The sequence below is a fragment of the Panthera uncia genome, chromosome E1 (assembly GCF_023721935.1).
Source record: "Panthera uncia isolate 11264 chromosome E1, Puncia_PCG_1.0, whole genome shotgun sequence".
Lineage (NCBI taxonomy): Eukaryota > Metazoa > Chordata > Mammalia > Carnivora > Felidae > Panthera > Panthera uncia.
Genome location: NC_064814.1, coordinates 37,319,710 through 37,347,216, shown reverse-complemented (window position 1 = coordinate 37,347,216; position 27,507 = coordinate 37,319,710). Strand labels below are relative to the sequence as shown.

Sequence of the window (27,507 nt, the reverse complement as noted above, 5' to 3'; positions counted from 1 at the left end):
AGATTCAAGCCACTCTCAACTCCGGCTCCTCTGCAGGAGGGATAAGAATTTCTTGACCAGTCTTGCTTTACAGCAGCCCACACAGGCTTCCTAGAGGAGGCGGGATTTGGGGATTGAAATGAGCAGACATGGGGCGAGCACGTTCCAGATGTGGAGTTGGGGGGACGTCTGGGGAGGGCCCTGTGCTCAGTTCTCCTGCCTTCCCAGCAGGTGCCTGTGAGATCTCTCTCAGAGAGCCTCTGGGAGGCACTGGCGTGGAGTGGGGCAGGGACAGGGACAGGATGGGAGAGGAGGGAGAAGAAGGTAGTTGTGAGCGGAGGGGGCCACGGGGTGAGGTGAGGGGCTAGGGCAGGTGCCCGCCACGGGGTCTGGCCCCTTCACCTCAGGATGCCTGGAGCCCAGGCTGACCTGACGGGTTGTTGCAATAACATAAGCTCAGGAAATTCTTTGTAATTATGGCACTTGCTTCCCATGCCCTGTATCAGCCCCTCTGAACAGCAGTTTTATCCGTGTCTCCTGCTTTTGCCTGCTGTCTTGAGTGTATGTTGGGGGTGGGGTGCCTGGGAGGCGCTGGGAGATAAGGCAGGGCCCCACCTCTGGCCTCCCTGCCTTGCTCCAAATCCCTAGGGGCTCCCCATCACCCGCAGCATGATGGCCCGAACTTTTAAAGGCAATTATTCACGTGAAAGCCTTTGTGAAAATCCCTATCTACAAAACCTGCCGAGGACCTCTGTGGCACCCACCTTGCATCACCCCCAGGCCTTGTAGGGTCCGGGACCCTTCTGCAGGGCCCCAGGGCCCCTGGGAATACAGTCTGAAAACCATTGGGATAAAATCCCCAGACTCATCCGTCCAGCACCAAAGCCTTTCCCACGCCCTCGCTGCCACCTGCTGTCCACCTCAGCTCCCCATGCCACCCAGCCCAGAGCTGCCTTCACCCCTGGCCCCGTTGCCCACCCCCGCTTGCTCCGCCTGAAAGCCCCCCATCTCCCGGGTCTCATCACACTCCTCGGTTTATGTATTTCTTCTACCCTCCTCCAAGGCCCGCCACTCAGTCCCTCCTCCCCCTCCCGGCATTTCTTGTGTGGGCATCTGGCTCCTCCTAGAACACCCAGGGTACCCTGCACTCCTCCTGAGCCTTGCAGCATTCTACCTTTTAGCATGGTTATTTATGTACCTTTCTGGTCTCCCTGTTAGCCTGCAAATTCCTTCCGGGCAGAAACTATCTTCTTTATCTCTGGTTCCCTGGCAGCTCCCAGCAGGGTCTTGAGCAGAGAAGGGGCTGAGTAAATATTTATGTGTTGAATATCTTTATTGAGGACTGTTGTACTGGGTGGTCAGGTTGCAAGGTGAAAGGCCCAGCCCCTGCCCTCAGCAAGGCTTCGGTCTAAGAGGAAGCAAAACCTGTACAGAGAAAAATGCGGAATGGTGAATGCGAGTGGCTCAGAAGTGCCTAACCAGGTCTTGGGGGCGGTCAAGGAGGGCATCATCAAGGAGGTGACCCTTGGGAGGAGTCAAAGGTCAAGGAGCACCCACCAGGCGGAGCGTGTGGGCAACAGCACCACAGGCATAGGGAACAGCATGTGCAAAAGCACAGAGGCAGAGGGCATGGCTGGAGTGGCCCAGACCCAGGTGTGTGGGCTAGGGAGTGGAAGGAGGTGACTCGAGAGCAAGTAAGGACCCACGACCGGGGCACTGTGGGAATGAAACACTCGTGGGGATGTGGGACCGGGAGGAGGAAAGAAAGCATCCCATAAGGAAGAGGAATGGGTTGCACTGAGGCAGAGCAGAGGAGGAGGAGCAGGGTGTCTGTGTTCTCCAAACCTCAGTCTTCTCATCCGTAAAGTGGGTGGTTACAATCAGAGTCTTGAAGACCCCAGCCCTGGATCAGAAACGCCCATGGCGCATCAGGTAGATGACTGACCGTCAATCATTGTGGTGCCAAGAGAAACCAGGCACAAGAGGGCCTAGGCTTCGAGGGGCAGTTAGGGTAGGGCAGAGCAGATCCGGAAGGCTCCATGGGGCCGAAGGGGGACACCCGTGAGCCAGAGTCCGTGAGAGCACTCAGTAGGGATTCCCACACCTGTTCTTTATAACACCCGTATAGAGGTGGGTTTCCTTGGCCCCATTTCGTGGGTGAGGGAGCTGAGGCTCAAAGAGTAAGTGGCTTGAATCCAAGGTTGTGACACTGACCCTCTGCTCTCTTCCCAGCTGGCAGGCGAATCTCATCATCCAGGGCTCCCTGCCTCCACCCCCAGGAAACCAGCCCAGGTCCTACAGTCACCCTGCGGGACACTTCTAGTTCTTTTTAACGCCCTTTGACAACCCTGTGGGGCAGACAGAGAAAGGATGGTTAGTCTCCTTCTTAAAGTGACCAACTGTGTTTTGCCCAGGACGGGGGGTCGGGGGGGGAGGGGGACTGTCAGTATCAGATTGGTTGCACTACTCATTCTGCAGGCCCAGGTCACTCCTGGCAGGGGGCAATGCCCTGGTCCCCAAACTCGCCCTCACACACACATGTTCCAGCCCAGGGGCCAGCTCAAGAAGGGGCCTCCCTCCCCAGCTACCCAGTTCCCAAGGCCCCAAGCTGGGGGCCACAGAAGACTCTCTAGTGAAGACACTAGACAGCTTGTAAGTGAGTCAGGAAGACCAAGGCAAGGCTCAATGCCGAAGGACAATCATGGGTTCCTCCTCCAGGTCCGGATGCCCAGACCAGCTTGGAGTGCGCTCTCTTCCTTCCTGGGTGGCTCTCTCTTCCCCAGCTGGAAACTCCCCAGATGGGGCTTTGGCTGTGCAGCCCCAGCAGACCACCCCCCCTACCGTCACCCTGCTGACCTGTCCCAGGGGCCAGGAGTCTGAGTTCCAAACCCTGCTCTGCCACAGAACCCCTGAGATCTTGGACAGATACCCTCCTGTCTCTAGGCCTCAGTTAAAACGGGCTCAGAGGAAGGCCCACCTCTCGGACCGTTGTCAGAACGTCAGACCTGGGCTGTGAACGGGCTGAAAAGCCCTGTGTTCGTAATAGCGTCAGCCGCCAGAGCTGTTCTGGAAACACAGCTCAGTTGGTCCAGCATGCCAGGTCTCCTGCTTCCATTGCTCCCAGGAAATGAGCCCAGGGCTAGGGAAATCAGGAGGCCTGAAGGAGCCTAACCCCAGCTGTGTGGCCTTGGGCAAGCCTCTTAGCGTCTCTGAGCTTTGGTTCCCTCATAGGCGGAAATAGGGATGTTATTTATTTCCTGGAGTTATCGTGGGGACAGGAGTCTAGCCTAGTGCCTGCGGTCCGTAGCAGCCTCTAAATATGAGCTGGGCCCCCCCACGGGCTTGCTCGGCCCTTTGGGGCCACTCTGTTCGCTGCAGCCCTGACCCCCAGACTGGGCTGGGCTGGGCTGCAGGGGTGAGGTGGTTCCCCAGCTGTCCCCAGAGCCTCCCTTCCCAAGGCCCAGCTCCAAACCCCACCCCCACCCCCACGGGCAGACACACACACACACACACACACACACACACATTCTCTCTCTCTCTCTCTTTCTGTTGTTTGCGGCTAATTGTTTATTAGGAGATGCGGGGCGGCTGCGCCAGTGGGAAGGCTCAGCTTGCTCCGCTATAATTAGGATAATGCCCACTAGTCATTTAGTGAAACTCAGAGAGCAGCCCCTCCCCCACGGCTCCTGCTGCAGCTCCCAGGCCCGGCTGCCCGGCGTGCTCCAGTGCCAGGCCGCCCCACCCCTGCCCTCGGCCCACCTCCTTACCCCTCCATCCCCCTGGGCACCCGCCAGGCTGAGGTTTTCCTCCCTCCCTCTCCTGGTTTCTTTCTCTCTGTCCTCTTCCTCTACCTCCCCCCTGCTATCCTGACTCTAGCTTCCTCTCTCCTTTTCTCAACACCAACCCCCACCCCCCCCCACCCAGTTCCCTCATCCTTGCCTCCCGTCTGCTCTCCCCCTCCCCTTGCCCTCCTGGGGGCCTGAACCAGAAGCTGGGTTGGGAGGGTCAGCAGAGTAGGTCAAGCCTGGGTTTCCAGGCCCCAGGCGGGGGCAGTTCTAGTGGAGGCTGTGACCTCCTGGGGGACCCGCCTCCCTCAGGCCTGCTCCCTTGGAGGGGCCCTCCTTGCAGCTGCCCTCCCCTCTTCCCTGCCCGAGGCTGGAGGACTGGACCGGTAGAGCAGGGCTTGATCTCCAAAAGCCCCCTCCCAGGAGCACAGCAGTATGACTCTATTGCCCTATCCCCCATGCCCTTAGGGTCTTCCTGAAATCCCAGAAACAGGGGTGTTTGGGGGGTTAGGGGCTTAGGGTTCTGGGTGTGAAGGTGGGGACCCCCACAGGAATGGCCAAGCAGGGAGCCATCTGCCTCACGTGGCCCGAGGTGGGGAGGGGCAGCGGGCTGCTGAAGAGTATCCATTAGTTCACCAGCAACCAGGGGCTCTTCCAGCAGCTTCCTTTTGTTCTGAGCCCCACAGCCACCAGTGGAAACCAGACCTGGCCGCATATGAACCCCAACCCCTCTTCCTCCACCCTGGACCCCACCCCCCACCCCCGCTCAGCCCTTTCCACCACAAAAGAGACCTCACATCAGACCCATTACAGCTGGGCAGACTGAGGGTTTCACTCGCCCTGATAGTTGTTGCAGGGGGCAGAGGTGAGGACGGGGTCCCTTCCAGCTTTTCAGAAGTCAATAAAAGAGCTGTTCCCCAGGGGTGAGAGATGCTTGCCTGGAAATACAAGGCCTCCTTGTCCTCACAAGCCTGTCTGAGCCTCTGGTCCCCATCCTGGGATCACAGATGCAGACAGACTAACAGACAGACACACACTCACGACTCATAAGGGCAGGCTCACAGAGCAGGCACTGGGAGGGGGGCCTGGGACACTGGGCATCTGGAAGGGGCCGGGCTTCTGTCCCTCCTCTCCTGGGCTCCCCCAGCCCAAGAACCCTGTCTCTGGGCTCAGGCTCCTCCAGCCCAAGGTCACCGTCCCACATCTTCAAGTCCTTGCCCCCAAGAGGCCTGTATCACCCTCTCTAGGGCTAACGCTTCTCACCCTCCCTCTCTTCATGGGCCCCAAGGCTCTGGACCCCCGGGCCATCTGTAGCTTACAGCATCCCACAGAGAGAGCAGAAGCTGGAAGGGAAGGGAGTGAGCCTGGCTCAACCAGTCCCTCAGGACCAGGCTTGGTCTTGCCCTGGGACTGCTTCCCTCTGGCTGCAAGGCTCTGGGGCCAGCAAGATAGTGCCCCTGGGACCAGCAGGGAGCCGGGGAACAAGAGCCCTGGCTCCAGCGGGTCTCCCATCTGCCTTGCTGTGCACCCAGGATGTCCTCCCTGCCTGGGCCTCAGGTCCCCTGCCAGGTGCCCAGGAGCAGGACTGGATAGATGGTCAGCGCCAGCACGCAGGGGCCACAGCAGCTCCCTGGGGGGCACGGCTACCCGAACTTCCGGTGCCCTGGCCCTCCTTTGGGCCCCTGAGAAGCACTCCCAGCCCCCAAGTTAGCGGAGCTTGATACTGTCTCTCATTCACCAATACTCTCCTCCTCCCCTCTGTTTCTGCCTGCATCGGATTTCTCCCCTTGTTCTCAAAGATGACGGGTCACAGCTGAGCGGCAGGCAGCCACTGGTCTCATGGAGCAAGAGTGGCCAGGTCAGAATGCCGGCCCCGGATAGGGCTGGAGCAGGGGGCCTGGAAGCGGGAGACTGGCCCAGACTGCGTGTGTGCGCGCGCATGCGGGCGTGCGTGGCTGTGAATCAGCACACACAACCTCCCAGGGCCCCCCCCCCCCACACCCCGGTTGTTCATTTGTTCATGGCTCTGTGCAAAGCACCAGAAGGCTCAGACATAGTGAGGAGGGGGAACAGTCACTGGGTTTCAGAGGCTCTCTGGGCCCTGACTCAGGAGGCTGTGTGGGTTCCCTTTGGTGATGGGGACAATGACTGCCAAACCATAGCTGACATTAAAAGAGGTTGACTGTTGGGGCGCCTGGGTGGCTCAGTCGGTTGAGCCTCCAACTTTGGCTCGGGTCATGATCTCATGGCTTGTGGGTTCGAGCCCCGTGTCGGGCTCTGTGCTGACAGCTCAGAGCCTGGAGCCTGCTTTGGATTCTGTGTCTCCCTCTCTCTCTGCCTTCCCCCACTTCCCCTGTCTCTCCCTCTCTCAGAAAAAATAAACATTAAAAAATTTTTTTTTTAAATAAAGAGGCTGACTGTGCACCAGGCATGGGTGAAGTACTTTATAGGTCATCTTATAACATGTGCATTTCCTTCTCAGAGCAGCCCAGCGAAAGAGAGACTATCGCCCCCTTGGACACTTTAGGAAACTGAGGTAGAGGGATGCTAAGCCGTTTGCCCAAGCTCACACAGCTAATTGATGGCACAGCCAATCTGAAGGGAGCCTTCCTGACCCTCAGTTTCCTCATCTGTAAATGCAGGGTAGGGATCCTGCCATTGCTACAGCTAAGGGACCAGGAGTTCTCCAGTAGATGCAGGAAGAGACCTGGCCAATCATCAGTGCCGCAGGCAGCAGGCAATTTGGGCGGAGTGGACAGGTGCCCCTTCTACTGGCCCCTTCCCTCAGCTTGTTCCATCCCGTGTGGCAGGGGGTGTGACAGCATGGGGAGGCTGCCTCCCCAGGATTTGCAGCCTCCTGGGGGCTGTGGGATACTGGAGGCTTGGCTTGCCATGGGTCCTCTCCCTGGAGCTCCTACTCCACTCAGCCCAGCCAGGGCTACAGGCCCACAGGGGTCCTCAGTGCTGGGGGCACAGGAGTCAGGTTCATGGTGAGAGAGCCTCACCTTGAGGGAACCGCTTTGGGAAGAGGCAGAGCGAAGCTGGGGAGGCAGGGATAGTGGGGCTCAGGGTGGGGACAGACATCTCAGGACCCAGACCTCAGGGAGGCACCCATTTCTCCGCCGGGCTCCTCCTCAAAGAGGTGGTTCACCACAGCCCCAGCCTTGGGTGGGGACATACCTATATCGACCAGCCCAGATGGCATCACATAGGGAAAAGGCAGAAGCATTTCTGCATCAGGCTCTGGGCTTGGTGAGCAGAGCCCGGGGCTGGGTTTAATTTCCTGCTGGCTCCCTGGACCCAGCATCTTTGTACAAGACCCAAACTGTTTAACAGTATATAGAGGCCCTGCCTTAGGGGATACGGGAGGGCATTGTTTGGGGCCCACGGGCCCAGCTGTCACCTCTCCTTTATCCGGCTGACCCCTGCCTGGCCCAGAACCCACCAGACTCCCTGCACACATGGCCCCTGCCCACCCCTACATCCCCCATGTGGCAGGCAGCTCAGGGACTGTCTGCTTCTTCCTGATGAGGTCCAGACAGGGGAGGAAACTGCCCCAGCTCACTCAGCAGGCCGCCGGCAGATCTTCCTGAGCTGGATTCCAGGGGCCCCCAAAACTAGTAATCCTTTCAGCCTCGGTGACACTTTCGAGCTCCTTGGGACACTGTGCTTCATGTGCCTGTCATCTCTGTACTTGTCCTTTTTAACTCAACAGACATTGACAGAGGGCCTGCTGTGAGCTAAACAATGCATCCAGTGCTGGAGAAAAGCAGATCAGCACTTCTCCCTTCTTACAATGAAATAACCAATACGTGTTGAGTGAATAAATGAATAAACACTGAACGCTGAACACTGACTCTGTGCCAGGAATTACACCAGGCAATTTGTTTATTTAGTCATGGCAACCCTATGAAATAGGTTCTATTATCCTCATTTCCCAGGTGTGGCAATCGAGGCTCAGAGAGGTTAAGTAACTTGCCTAAGGTCACACAGCTAAGGAAGTGTCAAAACTGGGATTTGAATGTGAGTTTGTGTGGCTCCCAAACCACACGGGTTCTTTCTTCCTTTCCTTTCTTTCTTTTTCTTTATTTTCCTTTTTTAAAAAAATCTCGGAATAGCTTCAAACACTTTCCTTCATTTTTAATGACATTTATTGTTTTCTTTCTAATTTTACAAGCAGTACATGTTCATCGCAGACAACTGGAAAATACATAAAAGCATAAAGTAAAAAATAACAATCACCCGTAATCCTCACCCCCCAGAGATAACCACTATTAGCATTTTGATGTATTTCCTCCCGGTGTCTACATCTTTTTATGTAAAATTGGTATCATGCCATAGAGCCAATTTTACACCCTTCTTTGTTTAGTTCAAACTATTTTGTGAGCATTTTCCCATCTGAGTAAATATTTTTTTGAAAACTTGATCTGTAATGCTTGCACACATCCATTCTTAAGCATTTGCTTTTATTTAACCATGTCTTGCTTTTGGACACTTAGGTGTTTCATATTTTTTACTTATAAACGTAACATCGCAGTGAATATCTTTTTACATAAATCTCTGAGCCGATATCTATGGACGAGATTCCCCAAGGGGAGTTCCTGGGGCAAAGAGCATGAGCATCGCCAAAACCTTTAAAACGTATCTTGAAAGTGCGTTCTAGAAAATTGTCTACAGTACCCTCCGACAGTAGGGCGTGCAGATGCCCCGTTTCTTAAAACCCTTGCTAATACTGGATCTCACTAATGAAAACAACCACAAATGAAAACCAAAAACCTTCTTCAAGACAGGTTTTTCCCACTTCAGCACCTCACTCCGTGGTTCCTGGCATATGGGTTGATGATTGATTCTCCGTGTTACTGATATGGGGAAATGGGTCCTCAGAAATGGCATGCTTGCCCCGGGTGGGAGCTACTCGTTAGCCAAGGAAGAGCAGGACTGGAACCGGGGCACCCCTCCTCCCGGCCAGAGCCCTCTTCCAGGCACCCTCAGAGGGGAGCTTCCTCCCCTGCAGCTCTCCTGGGCCAGGGGTGTTTCACACCTCTGCTGTGGGCCTGGAGGTTTGAGCTTGTGGGGGGGGGGGTGCCACTGTGCAAACCCATCCCTGGCCTCTTGATAGTGGACACATAAACCCCAGGATCCTCACCACCTACAGCAACCATATCTCTTGCTCCCATTCATTCATTCATTCATTCATCTCTTCACAGATTTGGCACCTGTATGTGCCAGGCACCGTTCTAAGCTCTGGGTACTTCATCATCCACTGTCAGCATCACCAAATTATGTCACACAAGTCACTTCAGTGTCTCCCAACCTTTCCCGCTGGGTGCCATGTTTTCCAAACTTCTGTGATAACAGCGCCTGGGGTGCTTGATAAACACACATCATCAGGTCTCTCCCCTGGAAACTCCGATTGTGTTAAGCCTGGGTCCAGCCCTAGAATCTGTTTGCTTTTGTTTTGTTTGCTTCCGCTGATTCTTACATTCAGGCAAGTTCAGGAGCAAGTGCCAAAGGCTCCCCAAACATTGACATCTGGTGTGGCACCTGTGTGTGTGTGTGTGTGCGCGTGTGTGTGTGTGCACACACAGGTGAGTAACCAAGCGGCTCCCAGCACAGCCCAGCACCCTCAGGCCCTGCTAGGACACCCTGCTGTGTCCCTCAGCCTCAAACTCACCAGAGCTAATGACGATCTTTTTTTTCTGATTTGCAAGCGATTAGTTTTAATTTGGGGACAATTAGAGGTAGAAGCAGGAGGCATCTGATCTTGATTAGAAGCCGGGAAATGGCCAGAGGCACCCCCATCCCCAGCCTGCCTGGCTGTAGCCTCTGTGTAGATTAATTTATATTTTCAGTAGGTTTGTGGGGGTGGCAGGCTGGCCTGTGTGTCTGGGGAGAAAGTGGGAAGGTTTTGTGGGGGTGGCCAGAGGCCCCTGCTGTGCTCCCAGACCACAAAAGCCAGACTGAGTTGAAGAGGGAGGGCCTCTGTGGGGCACCTGGGTGGCTCAGTCATTTGAGCGTCAGACTCTTGATTTCAGTTCAGGTCATGATCTCACAGTTTTGTGGGTTCGAGCCCTGCATCGGGCTCTGTGCTGGGAGCTTGGTGCCTGCTTGAGATTCTCCCCAACTTCCTGCCCCTCCCCCATTCATACCCTCTCCATCTCTCAAAATAAATAAACCTATAATCTTAAAAACAAGGAGGGGGGAGGGCCTCTGTCCAGCCACTGGCCCTGTGCAGGTGTCTCATAAGAGGGTAGAACTGAGATTTGTTAAGCACCCCAAGTGCCACCCTTTGCGCTGCGCAAAGCTGGTCCAGGCCCCGTGTCTGCCTGTATCGCCATTGAGCTGGAAAAGCAAAAGCATAAATAAGTAGGTGCCTTCTGGTGTCGGGGGTGGCTTGGGAGACTTCTGCACAGGTGAAGGGGCGCGTAGGCCAGCGTCCTGCCTGCGGAGAGCATTCACTGAAGTGACTAACGAAGCAGTTCGATGGTAATTTGCATGTTACACCCAGACCAAGGCCAAGCTCCAGATCAGTCGGACCCAGAGCTGGACAGAGCAAAGCAGCACCCACGGGTCCTAGTGAGAGGCGTGGGGGAGTGCTTCAGGAGGAGGCAGAGCCGGGGCGGGCGTGGAAAGAAGATGGGACCCCCACACCCCATCCCAGCTGAGCATAACCCCAAAGTGGCCCCGGGTCGGTGCTCCCCAAGGGACTGGGCAGATTCAGTGCCCAGGGAAGCTGGGTGGGGGGAGAAGATTCGAGGAGGATGGGAGTTCAGGCCTGTTGCATCCACAGACACCCCATTCTTCGTTACCAAGCTGTAAAGAGCTGTATGTGCCTTCTGGGGCTGTGGGAAGAAGGAGCTGGCTCAGCTGAGTTGGGAAGGGTCACACTCTGGGTCTAGTCTCAGGGAAAGGCTGGGTCTGCCTCAGCCGCCATCATTATCCCTGAGCACAAAACCAGCATGATCCCCGCCCAGCTTCTGCCCCTGGATGGTGTCTCCGCTCCTGACTGGGGAAATTGAGGCTGTTGGGGGGCAGAAACAGCCAGTCCCCATGTGTTCATCTGCTTGGGCAGCCCTAACAAAGCACCACGGACTGCATGACTAAAACAACAGATTTTGGCTTCTCGGTTCTGGAGGCCAGAAGTGCAAGGTCAGAGTGGCAGCAGGGTGGGTTTCTCCTGCGGCCTCTCTCCTTGGCTTGCAAAGGGCCGTCTTCTCCCTGTGTGTTCACGTGCTCTTCACTCTGTGTGTCCGTGTCCTCATCTCCCTACTTGTTGGGACACCAGGCGTATTGGATCGATGACCTCGTTTTACCCTGATGACCTCATCTTACCCGGATCACCTCTTTGCAGACCCTGTCTCCAAACACGGCCACATTCTGAGGTCCTGGAGGTCAGGTCTTCCACGTATGAATTGGGGTGGGGGTCACAATTCAACTCCTAACACCCATCATGTGCCCGAGAAGATGTGGAGAAGCCCTCTCTATCAGAAGGCGGCTCAGTCGGTTGAGCGTCCAACTTCTGCTCAGGTCATGATCCCACAGCTCGTGAGTTCGAGCCCCATGTCGGGCTGTGTGCTGAGCTCAGAGCCTGGAGCCTGCTTTATACTCTGTGTCTCCCTCTCTTTCTGCCCCTACCCTGCTTGTACTCTGACTCCCAGGGCTGCACCCAAATGCCTCCGGAGGCCCAAAGCTGTTTACACAGAGGGAAACTTAGCTGCTGCTCCGGGGGAGAGTCAAGGCCACTGACAGGAACACAGTGCAAAGGGTGGTCCACAGGGTGAGCTGGGCCCAAACACAAGAGCAGGAGTTGGGAGCCTGGAGGCCAATGCTCTGGGGAGCAAGTGAGAGGGTGAGGGGCAAAGAGTGGCCAGGGTTCAAAGCCAAGCCTGAAGAACCCTGTGGGGTGCCTGATGTGGGGCCCGAGGGGCGGATGTGCGCCAGCCCGTGAGATCAGCCCCCCTGTGTTGGGGGGGGGGGGGTGTCCAGGCTGTCATGTCCATCCCAGCCACACCCCTTCAGCACCTCTCCCCCACCTCTGGGCCCAACCAACCTCAGTTCTGTGTAGATCTTCCCCTCCCCCGACTGTTGTCATTCAGGGAAACTGCCAGCAGCTCTTTCCTCCCAAGGCCAGGCCCTGCTTTATGCTGAGATAACAGGCCAGTGCACACATTAGCACACACACACCTTCCCAGATAGCCTTCCAGAAAACCTGACCTGTCTGCCGACAGCTCCACGGGCCTCAACTTCCTCCCCTCCAGCCCCCCCACCCACCCCAGACCACCTCCAGGGCCTCTCCCACCTCCCTGGGGAAACTGAGGTCCAGAGAGATCAAGCAGCTTCCTTTATGCTCCAGAGTAAGTGGGCAGGAGAGCAGAGGTTATAGTGCTGGGGCCTCAGAAACACTCACCTCCACCACAGAAGAGGCCTCAGGGCCTCACAGAGGATAGAATGACTCATAGTGGTGACTGGAGGGGGTGTCGTGTGTCACGATGACACAAATACGAAAATTGCACCACCCTAATACTGTCTTTTCTGGCTCTCCTTTCTGAAAGTGAGCTGTTTTCTTAGCACAAGTCGCTTCCCCTTTCAGAAACCCAGACTCTTTATCTGCAAGGTTGCTGCCTGCCACTGAGAACCGTCCCCCTCAGCGGGCATCCGGTCTTCTCTTGGATGCCTCGTGGAGGAGGCCCTTGTACCCCACAGAGCATCCCAGTCATCGGGTTCTGAGAATCCCACTCATTCCACAAAAATCTATGGAGGGCAGAGGGGTGCATGCGGACATGGCCTCCAGGCCCCTCCCCCGTGCCCCTCTGAGTCTTCTGCCCATCTGGTGGCTCCTGCCCCCACTGTGCCTCCAAGGGGTCCAGATGGCCAACTGTGGGGTGGGGACAATGAGAGTGTCGTCAAAGGGGACTAAGTGCTTACTTAGCAGCCTTTGGGATCTCCTGAGGACAGTAAGCAAGGCAGAGTCAGTGGTTATGAGTTCCGTGCCCCCAGCCTGTCCACCCCGGATGCTGAGCACTTACTGCTATGGCAGCTGCCCTTCCCCAACGCCAGCGGGACAAGCACGGTGGCCCCTCCCCGCCTTGGCCCAGTGCCCACAAGCCCTGGACATCCCACCACACAGAGCAGTGCCCCCCTCCTCCTCTCCCTTGGCCTTTTAGCCACTCTCCACATCCTCGTGGAGGGGCTGATGTCACCATCTCAATTTTAGATATGGGAACCAAAGGAAGTATCTTGCCCATGAGTGTCACGGGGAGAACCTTGCACCTGAGTCCTGGATTCTTTGTTTGCCTGCTTCCTGCCGCTTCCAAAGCAGTTTGGGTGGTTTCTGAGCTCTGGCTCGGGCTGTTCCCCTGGACTCCAACATGTGTCACTTGGACCAGCCTCCCCCTGATGGCAAGGACAGCATCTCAGAGACTCCAGGGGGTAACTGTGGGGCAGGGACTGCGGCCAGGAAGGCTCTTCCCATCTCTCCAGACATCTTCCTGTCCTTGTCTTGGACCTAGCTGTCCGCCCCGCCACTGCAGCCAGCATACCTTGCAGGGTTCAGAGCATCTAGTGGGGAAGGTGGCCTGGGAGCAGAGTTCTCCGGGTAATGGGAGGAGCAGTCTGGTGATTAAAGCATGGGCTGCCTGCCGCACGGGCCTATGCCCTGCCCCAAGCCAAATGCCTCTTTTTTTTGAATGAGGAAATTAAACCACAGATTAAAAAAAAAAAAAAAAAATAGGCCATAGGTGCCAGAGCCTCAAGAGCGGGGAATTTTTAGTCCATTGCCTTTATGAGGAATTGGATGTGAAGGTCTGTAGAATTATCAAGGTTTCATTGATGATGGCAAAATAATAAATGGGCACAAACTGCAAGGAACCACTATAGCGTTGCTTAGAAGGCTCTTCCTTGGGACACAGGTCTCTGCAAATCACTCCGCGTAAATCAGGCATGATTTGTCAGAGGCTTGCTCAGTGCACGGCCTCCTAGATAACTAACTTCCATACAAGATAGGATGCGAAGTCCCCTCTGAGAAGGAGAGTCCCAGGGATTTGAGGTCATACCTTGGAAGGCTTCCTGGAGGAGGTGGCATTGGAGCTGGACCTCGGAGGAGGATTCCGATGTGGATGCGTGCAGTTAGGAAAGGGGAGAATTTGATGCAGAAGGCACAGCATGAGCAAAGAGGGCAGATGGGGCAGAATCAGCAAGTGCTACAGGCAGAGATGGTCCAGTCATGCTGGCAGCGCGGGTTTGGGAGGGGGAGTCCTGGGGCAAAGGGGAGCCTGGAACCCCACAGTAGAGGACCCTGAATGCCACACTCAGGCCCAAAGTGAGTCTGGATTTTGCCTTGTAAGCAGAAGGGAGAGAGTCTATAAAAATGCTTACAGACATTGGCATTGCGATGCACAATTTATAGAGTTCTTTCTTATTTGATTCTCGAAAACAGAGCAAGTGACAGCACAACATCCTTTAAGACCGGTATTATTATTATTATTATTATCAATTATTATTATTATTAACTTGATTTTAAAGGTGAGGAAAGTGACTCAGCACCGATGGGAAGATGGGAAGAGAACTGCTTCTCAAACCTCAAACCCCCACAGCTTGGTCCTTCCTATTCCAGAACAGTGTCCAAAGGGAATTGAGCTGGCGGTGAGGGGCCAGCAAGGTCTCATTTGTGTCCAGGAGAAACAAATCTCTCTGCTGCTGTGGGGGGGGAGTGGATGCCAGGGAGGTGGTTAGAGGGAGAGGGGAGACCCAGTCAGGCCGTGTTATGTTGTCATAGCAGCGGGATCAAGGCAGGGTTCTGGGGATGGAGGACAGGGGGCAGCTCAGGACACCTCACAGAGTCAAGAGGTAGAATTGCTTTGGGCAGGGTCCTGCTCAGATGTGGGGAGGGGACCAGAGATGGCAGACCCAAGGCTTGAGTTGGGTTTGGGAGAGTGGGGTCCCATTCCCTGTGTATACAGTGCATGGGGAGAGGGCGTGGGGGTGGGGGGAGACAAGGGATCTCTGGGGGCCCTGCACCGTCTGAGGCAGCGGAAGCAGGAAAGGGCTTGGGTTTGAGAGTCAGGTGGCCCTGGGTTCGAAGCCTACTGCTGGCCCCTTTGGCTCATGTGGCTCCGGCAAGTTGCTTAAGCATTCTGCACCTTTACCTGTAACATGTGAGAATAAGCTCTCAAAAAAGAGAAGTTGTTGACAGAACACGATTGAATCCGTGGAAATGGTAGACTGTGTAGCTCAGAGGATCCATCTGAGGATCAAATAAGCTAATGCCGGTGGCGTCAGCGTGGAGCAGGTTGGAATGGTAAGACCGCTTTCTGGGGGCCCCTCTCCGCTCTCGGCCCTTTACCCGCACACACTACTCGGGAAGTCTTAAGCAACCGCACCTGGAGGCAGAAAGCAATTTCATCCTCATTTTACAGATGAGGATGTGGGGGGATAAACCCTCTTTAAAGCCTCACAGGGCTTTGCGCTAGTGTCCGGTTTACGCGCACGCTGCAGCAAAAGAAACCAGGCAACGGTGAGCGGAAGGTTAACACAGCAGCACAGGGGGGCGCGCTTGGCTCGGACGCCCGCTGCGGGGTGGGAGGCTGGGGTGCCCTGCCGTGCCAGCACAGCCTCTGCTCACCCCTCTGGGCTCTTTCCCCTGTCTGTCCCCAGCCTCCGGCCGCTCGCACCCGGCCAGCCCCAGCCCACCCGGCCCGCAGGCTGGCCCGGTGCTGCCGGTCAGCTACCGCCTGTCGCGGACGCGGCTGGCCTTCTTCCTGCGGGACGCGCGGCCCCCGCCGCCTGCGGTGGCCAACGGCTCCCTGCAGCGCTCCGAGCCCTTCGTGGTGTTCCAGACCAAGGAGCTGCCCGTCCTCAACGTCTCCCTGGGGCCCTTCAGCACCAGCCAGGTGGTGGCCCGGGAGCTGCTGCAGCCGTCCAGCACCCTGGACATCCCCGAGCGCCTGACGGTCAACTGGAAGGTGCGGGCCTTCATCGTCCGCGCCCGCGTGCCTGCCTCGCAGCCCGAGGCCCAGGTGCTGTTCTACGTGGCCGGCCGCGACTGGGACGACTTCGGCGTCACCGAGCGGCTGCCGTGCGTCCGCCTGCACGCCTTCAGGGACGCGCGGGAGGTCAAGAGCTCCTGCCGCCTCAGCGGGGGCCTGGCCACCTGCCTGGTGCGGGCGGAGCTGCCCCTGGCCTGGTTCGGGCCCCCAGCCCCCGCCGCGCCGCCCGCCGCCCGCCGCAAGTCCCCGGATGGGCTGGAACCCGAGGCGGCCGGGGAGAGTCAGCAGGCTGAGCTCTACTACACCCTCCACGCCCCGGACGCGTCTGGGGGCTGCGGGGGCGCCCGTCGGGGGACCGGGCCCGGGGCAGGCGCCCGCGCGGAGAGCCCCACCCAGCACCCGCTGCTGCGCATCGGGAGCATCAGCCTGTTCCGCCCGCCCCCCAGGAGGACCCTGCAGGAGCACAGGCTGGATAGCAACCTGATGATCCGCCTGCCTGATCGGCCCCTCAAGCCTGGCGAGGTGCTCAGCGTCCTCCTCTACCTGGCCCCCAACTCCTCCTCTCCCTCCAGCCCCAGCGTGGAGCATTTCACACTCAGGTAGGGGGCTTGTGGGGGGAGGGTCCGCCCGCATCCCAAGGTCAAATGCATACCTGGCCGCTTGCAGGGGTGAGCCAGCACCCTAATCCGACTTCTTCCGTTTCTCACTTGAGCTACTTCAGGAAGGCACCTTACTTATCTGAGCCTCAGTGTTCTCATCTGCCCGGTGACAACAAAAATTTCTGCCCTACCTCCCTAGCTCACAGACATGGGGAAGGAGAAATGTTCCTTTTCACAAGCATAGGTATCAAGAATGATAGAATGGGGTTGGAAGGGCCCTTGGGCCTTAGCTGGTGTAACTTAAAATGGTGTACCCATTTTGCAGATGAGGAGACCAAAGGCAAAGAGAAGAAATGGAGATCGGACAGCAGCCCGTTGGCTGGGAGTCAGAAATGAGCAGTAGTGTGCCCATGTGTCAGGACATTTGCCCAATCTTGGAATTAAGAGAAAAATTTTCAGGACTCCCAGCCTTTTCTGTACCCTGAACAGGATACAGTCCACAAATTCAGAAATACCTTAAGCCATATCACATCCCCACAAAACAGAATGGAATTTAAACCATGTTGAATGATTCTGAGAATGTAGCAAAGGCCCCACCAAAATATCCCCCCCACCCCAGGCACTATGCATAGGACCCACAACATTGCCGTTAACCTCCGACTTCTTTGAGTTAAGTATTACCCTCTCTCCTGAGTGTACCACCTTAAAGTTCAGATCTTCCTGGAAGGGATGAGACCTGATTCAATGATTGATACGTGAATGTGAATATGAGTTAAATCAGTCATCACAGATCTTGGGCTACATTAATAGGAGTAAACATGTAGAATTAGGGAGGTGATCACCATTCTGCTTTAGCCAGTATGAATCGGAGCATAGCTGAAGTGTTGTATTTGGTACAGGGCGCTACAGGGTACTTATGTGTGCAGTGTCCAGAGGACGGTGACCTGAACCTGTGGCAAAAAGTAACAATTGGAAGAGCTAGAGATTTTAGGCCTGGAGAAAAGAGAGACTCAGGGAACACCCGCTCCCCTCCCGCTGTCTGAGAACTGTTACAATTGAGACGAAGGAGGATTGTTCTCTCCTGCCCCAGCAGAACCCATGACTAAGTATAGGAATGGGGTTTCCAATCCTTAAGGGCTTTCTGAGAATGGAATGGGATGTGCACAGTAGTGAGTTCCCTGTCACTAAGGTATGCAAGTAGAGGTTTGGTAAAACTTGGCAGAGAGATGGGGTAGAAGCAATTGTAGCCTCCACTGAAGGTCAGCATTTTCAGTCACATGATACCAGATTCCCCAAGTTCATCTCAAGCATGAAGTCTAGGACTCAGGGTAATGTACTCACCTGCTCCCCCTACTCCCAGCCCCAGACGGGGGGGTGAGGGTGGCCAGGTGGGCAGCCATCGGGCCCTAGGCTGACCCTCTCGCTCTTCTCCCTCCCACTTTGTCCCAGGGTGAAGGCCAAGAAGGGTGTGACCCTTCTGGGCACCAAGTCACGGAGTGGTCAGTGGCATGTGACCTCGGAGCTGCTGACTGGGGCAAAGCACTCAACAGCCACTGTGGATGTGGCCTGGGCGCAGGGCACACCCCTGCCCCCCTGGTAAGCTGAGGTGGTGCCTCTGCCCACCTCTTTGCAGGATAGCACCTGGGAGGGGTGGGGGAGTTCTTGATGGAGGAAGCCAGACCAACAGAAGGGCTGGGGCTCAGATTGTGGGGGCTCTGGGGTCCGGGTCCGGGCACCTCAGGTGGCTGGAAAAGGCTCAGAAAGCTCCAGGAGGCAGGATGCCAAGGAGGGCAGGGGTCCTCATCGGGGTCCTCATCCCGAGCTGCTCCCAGCTCTTCCTCCCAGGCTCTGCTTCCTTCCTCCCCCCTGCAGGGAAGGCCAGGGGCCCCTGGAGATCCTGCAGCTGGACTTTGAGATGGAGAACTTCACCAGCCAGTCGGTCAAGAGGAGGATCATGTGGCACATTGACTACCGCGGCCGCAGCCCCCTGCCTGACCTGGAGCGGGCGGTCACCGAGTTGACGGTCATCCAGCGGGATGTACAAGCCATCCTGCCCCTAGCCATGGTGAGCGGGGCAGGTGACTGGGCCAGTGGATGCATACATCTGTCATGGGCGCGTGTGTGTGACAGGCACGTGCACAGCTGAGCGTGTGTATAGATCAACGCATGTCTGTGTGAGCCTGCGGCCAAGTGTGTGCCTGTGAGTAAAGGTGTGTGTGTGTGTGCGCACGCGCTCACTGGAGGCAGGCGGTGCTCTGTGCCTGGTGCTCGAGGACAGCAGAGGCTCACGGGGACAGAGGTGGGAGAAGTCACCCATGGAGAGTGCACTCAGGAGAGGCTTCCTGGAGGAGGCGGCCATGCAGTTGAACCTGGAAGGAAGGGCTTATATAACCAGAGATGAGGAGGGTGCTCGAGGCTGAGGATCATGTGGGCAAAGGTGCGGTGATGGGAACGTGAGTAGTTTGTTCTAAGGAGCAATGGACTTGGGGGTGCCATGGCTGGAGTCACTGGGCCAGCCTGAGGGCACCTGGAATGGTCAGCAAATGTGTTGGATGTGATGCTGAGAAGCATGTCAGATGTTGAGAGAAGATGGTGGGGGACTGGCGAAGGGTTGTCTCCTGGTGGCACAGTGGCTTCCTGAAGGCTGTGGCAGGAGGCCAGGTGAGCAGAGCACCTGAGAAGGCAAGTGAGACTGGGCGGAGGCCCCTCTCTGCACATGCGTGCTGGTGTCCCCAGGGGAAGGACGCGCATCTGAGGAGCGGGGGCTCCAGGAGCCTGGGGCTTGGCTGGCCTGTCGTGGGAGAGCAGATGACCACCATAAGCACCCCAGCTCATCAGGGTCCCACCCTCCCTGCAGGACACAGAGATCATCAACACGGCTATCTTGACGGGCAGGACGGTGGCCATCCCTGTCAAGGTCATCGCCATCGAGGTGACTGGACTTGTCCTAGATGTCTCTGCCCTGGTGGAATGCGAGTCTGACAATGAGGACATCATCAAGGTGGGCGTCCTGGAGATGGGCCCCCCACACACAGGGAAAGAGGCCTCAGACCTTCAGGGGGAGCGGAGCCCCAAGCCAGTGGGGATTCACATCCCAGGCAGCTCCCCTTGGTAGGCAAGTGGAGGAGAAATGGGGGTGGGGGAGAATAGCTTCGCATCCCACGTCTAGCCTGAGGGGGGTGAGGAAAAGCCTTGGGTACTGCTATCCTAGAGGGCTTCCTGCAGGAATTTGAAAGAGGCCATTTGGCAGGCAGAGGGGAGAAGGCAGTGTTGACAGCCTGAGCTCAATCCAATCCAGCAAGTGATTATTGAGCCCTTGCCCATGACAGCCATCAGGGAAGGCAGTGGGGGTAGGGAGGGAGCCTACCCCTCAGGGACACGCCCTGAACCCAGATGCTGGTGACCTAACGGAGAAGCTTCAGCTCTGGGAGGAAGCCCCAGAAACATGCGAGTTAGTCCAGGGGTGAAGGTCGTGTAAGGAAGGACTCTCTCAGGGCACACGCCCCCAAGTCCTCCAACTCCCGAAGCTCCCCACCCCCCACCCGCTAGAGCTCCTCCCCAGAGATCCACTCTGGGCCCCCGGTCCTCACAACCCAGCAAACAGGACATCGGTCTGACTCACATGTCCCAATTTGCCACCTCCCCAAGAGGGCCTCCAGATTTGCCCCTGCCCCTGGTTTTGGACGGTGGTCACAGGCCATGATGCACAAGGGTGCAGCCCCAGTATCTGTGTGGTGGGTGAGCTGTTTGTTGGGCCAGCCTCCAGCAGGTGCCAAAATCAGATGATCAGACAACAGAATCTGTTCCCTGTGTCTGTAAATAGCTCAGCGTGAAGGAGAACGGGAGGAGTGGGCCGTGGGTGTCCTTCTCCCTCTGGCTAACTGGGGCTAGCCTGGAGTGTGCTCGCTCTCTCTCCCCACATTCTGTCCCAGATCCCTCCAGGTCTGGGGAGCTGGAGCCTCACTTCACCCATTCCCCACCCAGGAAGAATGCCCCCTTCAAAGTCAGTCAGAGCAGATGGCTAGGTACCACAGCCCCATCCCCTGCAGAGCAAAAGCCTTGCCCAGGCCCTTGGGGCTTCCCGGTGCTGGCAGGCTGCATCAGGAAGAAATAGACCTGCTCTCAAAGGCTGTCACCCAGCACCTGCCCCTGCCCCCCACCTCCACGCTCCCCGACCCCGGCCGCAGAATGGACCAGAACAAAGTCTTGACGGCTTAGATACCAAAGGGGAATTCGCAAAGATGCTAAGTGGAATCTGTTTCCGTTCTCAATGAAATACACTCAGGTTCTTTATGGAGTTGGCCAACACTCTGAATGGACTTTGCCAGCCTTCTGAAGTGGGAAATGAACATTTCTGGCAGGGGTGCTGTCCCACGTCCCACCACCCCCATCTGAGATGCCTAAGGGAGCTGGCAAGAGTTTGGGACGAGCCAGGGGCTCATCACAGATGAACCACAGCCCCGGCCCCCTCCCCACCCCCACCAGAGCCTCCAGAGTGTCCTACGCCCGCAAGCCGCATGATTAGACCCTCCTAATCACGTGCACGCGAGGGTGGGCACCCAGTGGCCTGTAGCGGCAGGAACACTTAAATGCGTTGCACACAAGATTCACTGCTGCGTGTGCCGGGTACATACTGGGCACACTTGACGTGCACACCCACCTACATCTGCCCTGAAGTACCGGCACAGGTGTCCACCAGGATGTGTTCAGCAGGCATGTGCCCACCCAGCGAACCTCTAGGAGTATAAGCCGGTGTCCTGGTGGGCATGCATCCGTAAAAGCTGCACCCACTGGTGGCAACCATCCACCTGTCTGTCCTGATTTTTCCTCTCCCCGTCCCCCACCTCCACCCCAGGGCTAGAGCAGTCCCCGCACCTGAAATTAACTAGCGGCTCATTTTCCTGGGGCCACAGGGCCAGATGGGCCGTTGAGGAGTCGTGGGCTCAGGACAGGCTCCCTGCCCCCTCTGCACTGTGGAGGGTCCTACCAAGTGACACCTGCACCAGAGTGCAGGCAGTCATGCGGGGGAGGGGAGCCAGCCCCCGGCCGGTGGGGGGGGTGGTGGTCGTCCACCGGAAGTCTCCTCTGAGGGGTGGTCTGTGTAAAATCACGGGCACGCTGGCTCCTTGCCAGGGAGCAAAAACCTCCCATAGTAGCCACTGAGAGATGATGCTTGGTGGAGAAACAGTGGGAACAGGGACACCAGAGGCTGACGTCTCCCGGAGGAAATAAATTCGTCACCTCCCCTCCAGCCCACAGGATGCCCCCTGTAGGGCAAGACAGGCCAACCAACCTCCCTCCCCCTCCCCAGGTATCCAGCAGCTGTGACTACGTGTTTGTGAGTGGAAAGGAGTCTCGCGGGTCCATGAACGCCAGGGTCACCTTCCGCTATGACATCCTCAACGCCCCCCTGGAAATGACAGTCTGGGTCCCCAAGCTGCCCCTGCACATCGAACTCTCGGACGCACGCCTCAGCCAAGTGAAGGGCTGGAGGGTACCTATCCTCCCCGACCGGAGGTACAGCCCCTCCACACACAGTGGACACTCGGGATACTCACAGGTGGACACAGCCCTGGCACATAGTCTGATCCACGCATGTGTGTAAGACCCCAGGTGTACACAGTCTGCAGGTCGGTGATGCAGTCAACAAACTTATATTGAGCAGCTTCCTGTGTGCCAGGCACTGATGGGTGCTTGAGACATGGGGTGGGTGTGGCCAGTGCCTGACCCGGCCACGCCACGAACATGGTAGACACGGGAAGCCCTGTGCGCAGGGAATCAAGTGGCACTAAAGGAGACAGCTACCTCTTCCTCCAGGAGAAGTCCAAGCAGGCTTCCTAGAAGAGGTGACTCTGGGTATGCCTCTCTGGGGCACGTCCTCCACTCACCCCTCATTGCTGCTGGAGAGGAAAGCCAGCAGGGCAGAGAGAGAAAGAGTGGCAGGCAGCTAAGAGGGGAGGGGAGGGGCTAGGGGAGAAGCAGGTAGCCAAGGGAGAGCTGGGTTCAGCTCAGTTCTGTAGAGATTGGGAAAAGCAAGGCCTGGTGGGGTGGATCAGTGGATAGGAGCCTCTCAAATTTGAATGTGCACATGAATCCCCTGAGGGCCTGTTCAAATGCAGATTCTGACCCAGTAGGTCTGGGAGGGGGCCTTCTGCAGGGGAACCAGCCCCTGCCCTGCCCGCCCCCCCCCCCCCCCCGGGGCTGCTTTGAGTCATGACGGGGGAGTGAACTCTGCAGCCAGACAGGCTGGGTTTAAATCCTGACTGCTGTTTACTAGCTGGGCCACCTTGGACTACTTACATAACCTCTCTGTGCCCCCGTTTCTTCGTCCACAAAACGGGCACGTTAACACCTCATAGAATGGTTGTGAGGATTCATTAACAAGGGCACAAGAGACCTGTGTGAAGGGATATTCTGGTTGCTGGATGCGTCCAGAGCAGTAGCAAAGCACGAGCCACGCCCTCTGCTCTCTCTCCAGAGCACGCTTCCCTGACAGTGAAATCTCCTGGTTTTAGCCTCTTAGGCAATCTGGATAGGCTGAATTTCCCAAATCCTCAAGTCCTGGCGCCCTTTTGCTTACTAGTGCCTCCCTCGGCTCACCTCTCTGCTCTCAAGTTTCACAATGAGCAGCAAGGGGAACCAGGCCGCACATTCCACACGCTGCTTGGAAATCGAAATCGCACCAGCTAAACCTCCGAGTTCATCTGCTTGCCGCAAGGCTGTAAGGATACAATCTGGCCGAGCGTTCTGGCAGTCTGTAACAAGGCTGCCTTCGCTCCAGTTTAGAGCTGAGAACAGGGCCAGGCGCATGCCTGGCACCGAGAGAGAGAGACGGCACTTGTCAGGATTTGACATCAGCTTCTCCCGGGCGTGCCCAGCAGAGGCCGGGAGGCACAAGGGAGGGTCAAGGAGGTGCCTTTCTAGGAGAGGAAAGGCTGGGGACTCCGGGCTCCAAGCTTGTCAGAGACAGAAGGAACGGGGCAGGGAGGGGGCTTGCCCCTTTGCACGGCTCCCACCCACAGCGTAAGGGTGAGGGAGTGACCCCCCTGTGCCCCGCCCCCCCAGGTCGGCCCGGGAGAGCGAGGACGAGGACGAGGAGGAAGAGGAGCGTAGGCAGAGCGCCAGCCGCGGCTGCACCCTGCAGTACCAGCACGCCACTCTGCAGGTGTTCACCCAGTTCCACACGACATCGTCCGAGGGCACCGACCAGGTGGTCACCATGCTGGGCCCGGACTGGCTGGTGGAGGTCACTGACCTGGTCAGCGACTTTATGCGGGTGGGCGACCCCCGCGTGGCACGCATGGTGGACAGCAGCACGCTGGCGGGCCTGGAGCCAGGCACCACGCCCTTCAAGGTAGGCACACGGCCAAGGCCAGCAGCTCTGTGGATCTGTGGGCAGAGAACACAGACGTTCCCGGGACGGGATCTCTAGGGCCTCTGGGGTCCACCCCAGCCAGCCCCCAAAACACATTCTCTTCCCCTCCCCCCCCCCCCCCCCCCCCCCCCACCACCAGAGGTGAGCTCCTTCACTGCCCCCTTGGTGAAGGCTCTCCCTGCAAGCCCTATCAACATTTACCCATCCGTGTAGATGGCTCGGTGTGTTCCCTGAGAGCAGGTGTGGATGCGGAGAGGCGGCAGAGGCGAGGACCCAGGAAGGGGAATTCAGGGACCTTAGGAATTCAACTCTGACCCTCCTACAGCGGGGTGCCTGGGCAGAAACCATCCATCTAAGAGGTTGTGAATAATGGCCCCTGGGCTAGGATCTGCCCGCAGACGTGATTTATCTGTAAAGCAGTGGATCCAGTGTTGAAATCTTGGGAGGTTTCTCATTTTTCAAAATCTAGATTTCTGGTTTTACAAAATACCAGGCCCACAATCCCACCTGGCAATCATCAGCTGGTCGGTACTGGTGCCTCCTTGACATGAGCGTTGAGTTCTATCTGCCAAGGTCCCTACCTTCCCCCTTTGTCTCTCTGACATTGAGGCCAAACATCAATGGCTATTTATCGCTGTGGGGGGCTGTTGTTGACCTTAAAATCTGCCCACCTGTCTCATCCGTGTTCCTGCCTGGCTCTGGCAAGCCCCTGACCCTCACCTGGCCTCTGGACCCTGGTTTCCTGTTGCAGCCCTAAGGCAGAGCCCAAGAGTCTTGCTCCCCCCAGCCTGCCTCCAGGGGTGGGCCTCTCTTGCAGCACTGGCTTTTCTTCCCAGGCTGGGAATTGGGGGGGTGCTCTCCTGGCCTTCGCCCATCCCTGCCCCACTCTGCCTCAGGTGGTGTCCCCGCTGACGGAGTCTGTGCTTGGGGAGACGCTGCTAACAGTGACGGAGGAGAAGGTCAGCATCACACAGCTGCAGGCCCAGGTGGTGGCCAGCCTTGCCCTCTCCCTGCGGCCCAGCCCGGGGAGCAGCCACACCATCCTGGCCACCACGGCCGCCCAGCAGACCCTCAGCTTCCTCAAGCAGGTAACTGGATGCCCAGCCGGCCAATCTGGGGGCTTGCGGTGTGGAAGGAAGAAGGAAACTCCAGTTTTCCCTGGGGCCATGAGTCCCCAGGTTAGGGCTCAAATGGAAGATCTGTCTGCCCTTTGTGCCCTACACACCCGACCCACCCCATTCCCCTGCCATCTGCACCGGGAGTCTGGCCAAGGTCCCGCTTCTTGCATCTGCCACCAGAGATGCTCCTGCTGAGGGTTCCCCCTCCCAGATTCTCAGAGAACCCCCGTCAGCTGTGCCTCCACCCCCAGGAATTACCCTCAGTCATCTCTGGAGCCCCAGTTACAGCCGCCCCCACCCCCGACAGATCCACCAGGGCGTAAGCTACAGGACAGAGGTACAAAGGTGACAGGCAGGAGCACAGGGAGCCAGAAGGCTGCTGTTGAGCACCGGGCCAAGGGTCCCCTGCCCCTAACCTGCTCCATGACCCCAGTCCAATCCCTTCTCCCTGGGCCCTGCTTCCTCATCTGCAGGAGGGGCAGTGCTCAGAATGTTTTAACGGAGGACAAGGGTGGGGTGGGGTGTGTGTTCTCAATGTCCACGTGTCTCATGGGGATGATCCCAAGGTCAGGCATGGAGATATGGGGTTGCTCCTGCAGCAAAAGGGACTTGAGGTAGACCCAAGGCAGAGCATACGTTCAGCCCATCGAGGGGCGAAGGATAAAGTGGGCGAGGAAATTCTCAGGGCCGTATGAGGCCATATTGAGCCCCTGACGCTCCCCACAACCTCCAGAGGAAGACTTCCTGCTCCAACAATTCCTCCTAAGCACCTGCCACCCCGTCAGGCACAGTTCCAGGGCTGGGAGTGACAGCAGGGAGGCAGAGTACCCCAGTCCCTGTCCTCATAGAGCTCAGCATCTGCTCGGCATCTCCCAGTGAAGCCAGCCAGGACTAGCTCTCTGACTCCTGTCCCCTTCTCCTCCTCCTCCTCTTCCAGGAAGCCCTCCTGAGCCTCTGGCTCTCCTACAGCGATGGCACCACAGCCCCACTCTCCCTGTACAGCCCCCGGGACTACGGGCTGCTGGTGAACAGCCTGGATGAGCGGGTGGCCACGGTGACCCAGGACCGGGCCTTCCCGCTGGTGGTGGCCCAGGCCGAGGGGGCGGGGGAACTGCTTCGTGCAGAGCTCACCATCGCTGAGAGCTGCCAGAAAACCAAGCGCAAGAGTGTGCTGGCCACGACCCCCGTGGGCCTGCGGGTGCACTTTGGGCGGGACGAGGAGGACCCCACGTACGACTACCCCGGGCCCAGCCAGCCGGGCCCCGGCGGGGGCGAGGACGAGGCCCGGGGAGCCGGCCCACCGGGCACCGCGCTGCCCCCAGCCGAGGCCCCGGGCCCGGGCACCGCCAGCCCCGCGGTGCCGCCCACAGAAGACTTCCTGCCGCTGCCCACCGGCTTCCTGCAGATGCCGCGCGGGCTCACGGACCTGGAGATCGGCATGTATGCGCTGCTGGGCGTCTTCTGCCTCGCCATCCTCGTCTTCCTCATCAACTGCATCGTCTTCGTGCTGCGCTACCGGCACAAGCGCATCCCGCCCGAGGGCCAGACCAGCATGGACCACTCTCACCACTGGGTGTTCCTGGGCAACGGGCAGCCGCTGCGGGGGCAGGCGGAGCTGTCGCCGCCCGCGGGCAACCCGCTGGAGACCGTGCCCGCCTGCTGCCACGGCGACCACCACAGCAGCGGCAGCTCACAGACCAGCGTGCAGAGCCAGGTGCATGGGCGGGGCGACGGCTCGTCGGGCGGCTCCGCCCGGGACCAGGCCGAGGACCCCGCCAGCTCGCCCACCTCCAAGCGCAAGCGGGTCAAGTTCACCACCTTCGCCACGCTGCCCACGGAGGAGCTGGCCTATGACTCGGTGCCCGCCGGCGAAGAGGACGAGGAGGACGAAGAGGACCTGGGTTGGGGCTGCCCGGATGTGGCGGGCACCACGCGGCCCACCGCGCCCCCAGACCTGCACAATTACATGCGCAGAATCAAAGATATGGCGTAGAGGCGCCGTCCCGCCCCCTCCCCCCGGGGGGGTGGGCTCTGTGTGGGACGCGACCGGGACCCCTGCTCACACTGACGCGGGCGGGCCGAAGCGGATGTCGTACTCCCTGCCCCTGCAGCTTTGCTCTGTGCTGGGCGGCCGCCTGCCCCAGCTGGGCCTTCCCCGCGGCCACCTTGCATCATACCCAATTGTGCCACCGAAGGCGGAGGGCTCCTTCCTCAGGAGCTTGCTAGGAGGAAAGCAATCCTTGTTCGACTCTTTCCAAACCTCCTCCCATCTTAGACAACCCCCTGCCCCAAAAGTGAGGCATGGAGGCCAAGCTTGGGGTGAGGTGGGCCCACACTGTGCCCTGCCCCTGCCCCCCCCCCACGTCCCCTGTCTTCCCCCTGTGTGGGGGAGCTTTGGGGGGGGTCTTGTGTCACAAGCTGCACAAAGACTTTTCTCAAACCAATATTCAGGGATTTCTGTCCTGCAGGGTGGGGAGACGGCGGCTGCCCGCCCTGCGGAGGATCTTGCTGTGGACAAAACATGTGGGGAATGGGGGAGACACTTGTAGCATCTGCTGGCTTCCGGGTGCCCCCTCCCCCTCCAGTCCCTTCCCAGGACCTGGGAGTTGACCCTACAGAGGGGTCTGGGACCAAGCCAGGCACCTTCCTGAGATCTCAGGACTCCCT

General features: G+C 58.0%; 1 protein-coding gene across 1 annotated transcript; it reads left to right on the top strand.

Annotated features, from left to right (window-relative positions):
- Nucleotides 1–1,425: 1,425 nt before the first annotated feature.
- TMEM132E (transmembrane protein 132E) lies at nt 1,426–27,273 on the top strand. Its single transcript, XM_049635340.1, has 10 exons — nt 1,426–1,632; nt 15,258–15,276; nt 15,417–16,347; nt 17,797–17,943; nt 18,220–18,412; nt 19,205–19,348; nt 21,659–21,864; nt 23,413–23,701; nt 24,619–24,810; nt 25,778–27,273. Exons 1-10 carry the CDS (start codon nt 1,426–1,428, stop codon nt 26,831–26,833), a joined length of 3,384 nt encoding a protein of 1,127 aa, XP_049491297.1. The 3' UTR covers nt 26,834–27,273.
- Nucleotides 27,274–27,507: the final 234 nt, after the last annotated feature.